The sequence below is a fragment of the Triticum dicoccoides genome, chromosome 4B (genome assembly GCF_002162155.2).
Source record: "Triticum dicoccoides isolate Atlit2015 ecotype Zavitan chromosome 4B, WEW_v2.0, whole genome shotgun sequence".
Taxonomy (NCBI): domain Eukaryota; kingdom Viridiplantae; phylum Streptophyta; class Magnoliopsida; order Poales; family Poaceae; genus Triticum; species Triticum dicoccoides.
Genome location: NC_041387.1, coordinates 439287351 through 439288255, shown reverse-complemented (window position 1 = coordinate 439288255; position 905 = coordinate 439287351). Strand labels below are relative to the sequence as shown.

General features: G+C 52.3%; 1 protein-coding gene across 1 annotated transcript in view; it reads left to right on the top strand.

Annotated features, from left to right (window-relative positions):
• The first annotated feature begins 520 nt into the window (after positions 1 to 520).
• Positions 521 to 905, top strand: part of LOC119290751 (protein MODIFIER OF SNC1 11-like) — a 2953-nt gene continuing 2568 nt past the window's right edge. The window contains exon 1 of the mRNA XM_037569396.1: positions 521 to 875. Coding sequence (XP_037425293.1) covers positions 628 to 875 — 248 coding nt within the window. The 5' untranslated portion in view covers positions 521 to 627. The remainder of the gene's footprint in view (positions 876 to 905) is intronic.

The window sequence follows — 905 nt, the reverse complement described above, 5'->3', positions numbered from 1 at the left end:
CCTATCTCTATGAGCACATTCGAGAGACTGAGCTGGCATATCATCTTGAGATTTACGAAGTCACTGTAGGCGTCTCGTCGTTGATGGGAAAGTCTCCTCCCACTGAAAGCGCATCGCCGGAAATTCTGAAATAAATCCAGAAATAATATGAGCACCAGGACTTGAACCCTAGTGGGTTGGGATACCACTGTCCCTCTAACCATCCAATCACATATTGGTTCGCGGACAAAATATTTGCTAATAGAGCAATTATTGGTTAAAATAAACATTTGTCGTGGAAAGTCTCTTTTTTAATACGTGAAGAAATAAAAAAATAGCAGAAACCTGACGAAATGTATTGTTTTTTTGAGTTGATGACGAAATCTATTTTTTTAGGGGTTCTAACGAAATCTAATTTGCGACGTATTTTGGAGCGGACTGGTTTGTGCTAGTGTTTCACGCAGGCTAAGGCCCTTTGTCTTCGAACCGACCCAAGTGGCCCATCTGCGAAGACAAAGGGCCTTAGCCTGCGTGAAGAGGGGGGCGAAGAGGCGAACTCGAGCAGGAAAAAGCAGCAGCAGAGCAGAAAATCTCTTGCCGCACACCGCGTCCGCGACCGTGACCTCCCTGCCCGACGAGCTCTCTCCGATGGCATCTCAGGATTCCAAGCCCGCGCAAGTCCCGGCCACCGCTGAGCTCACGGCCCCGGCGGCTGCTGCCGCAGGGGAGGCGCCGAATCCCACTTCCCCGACAGCAGCCCAAAACCCTAGCGCTGCCGCGGCCGCCGCCGCCGGTGGGGCAGCCACGGATCTAGAGAAGAAGATGCGCCGAGCGGAGCGGTTTGGGACGCAGGTGGTGATGTCCGAGGACGAGAAGCGAAGCAGCCGCGCCGAGAGGTGATTGTTCTATCAAATCCCTTTTCCTAG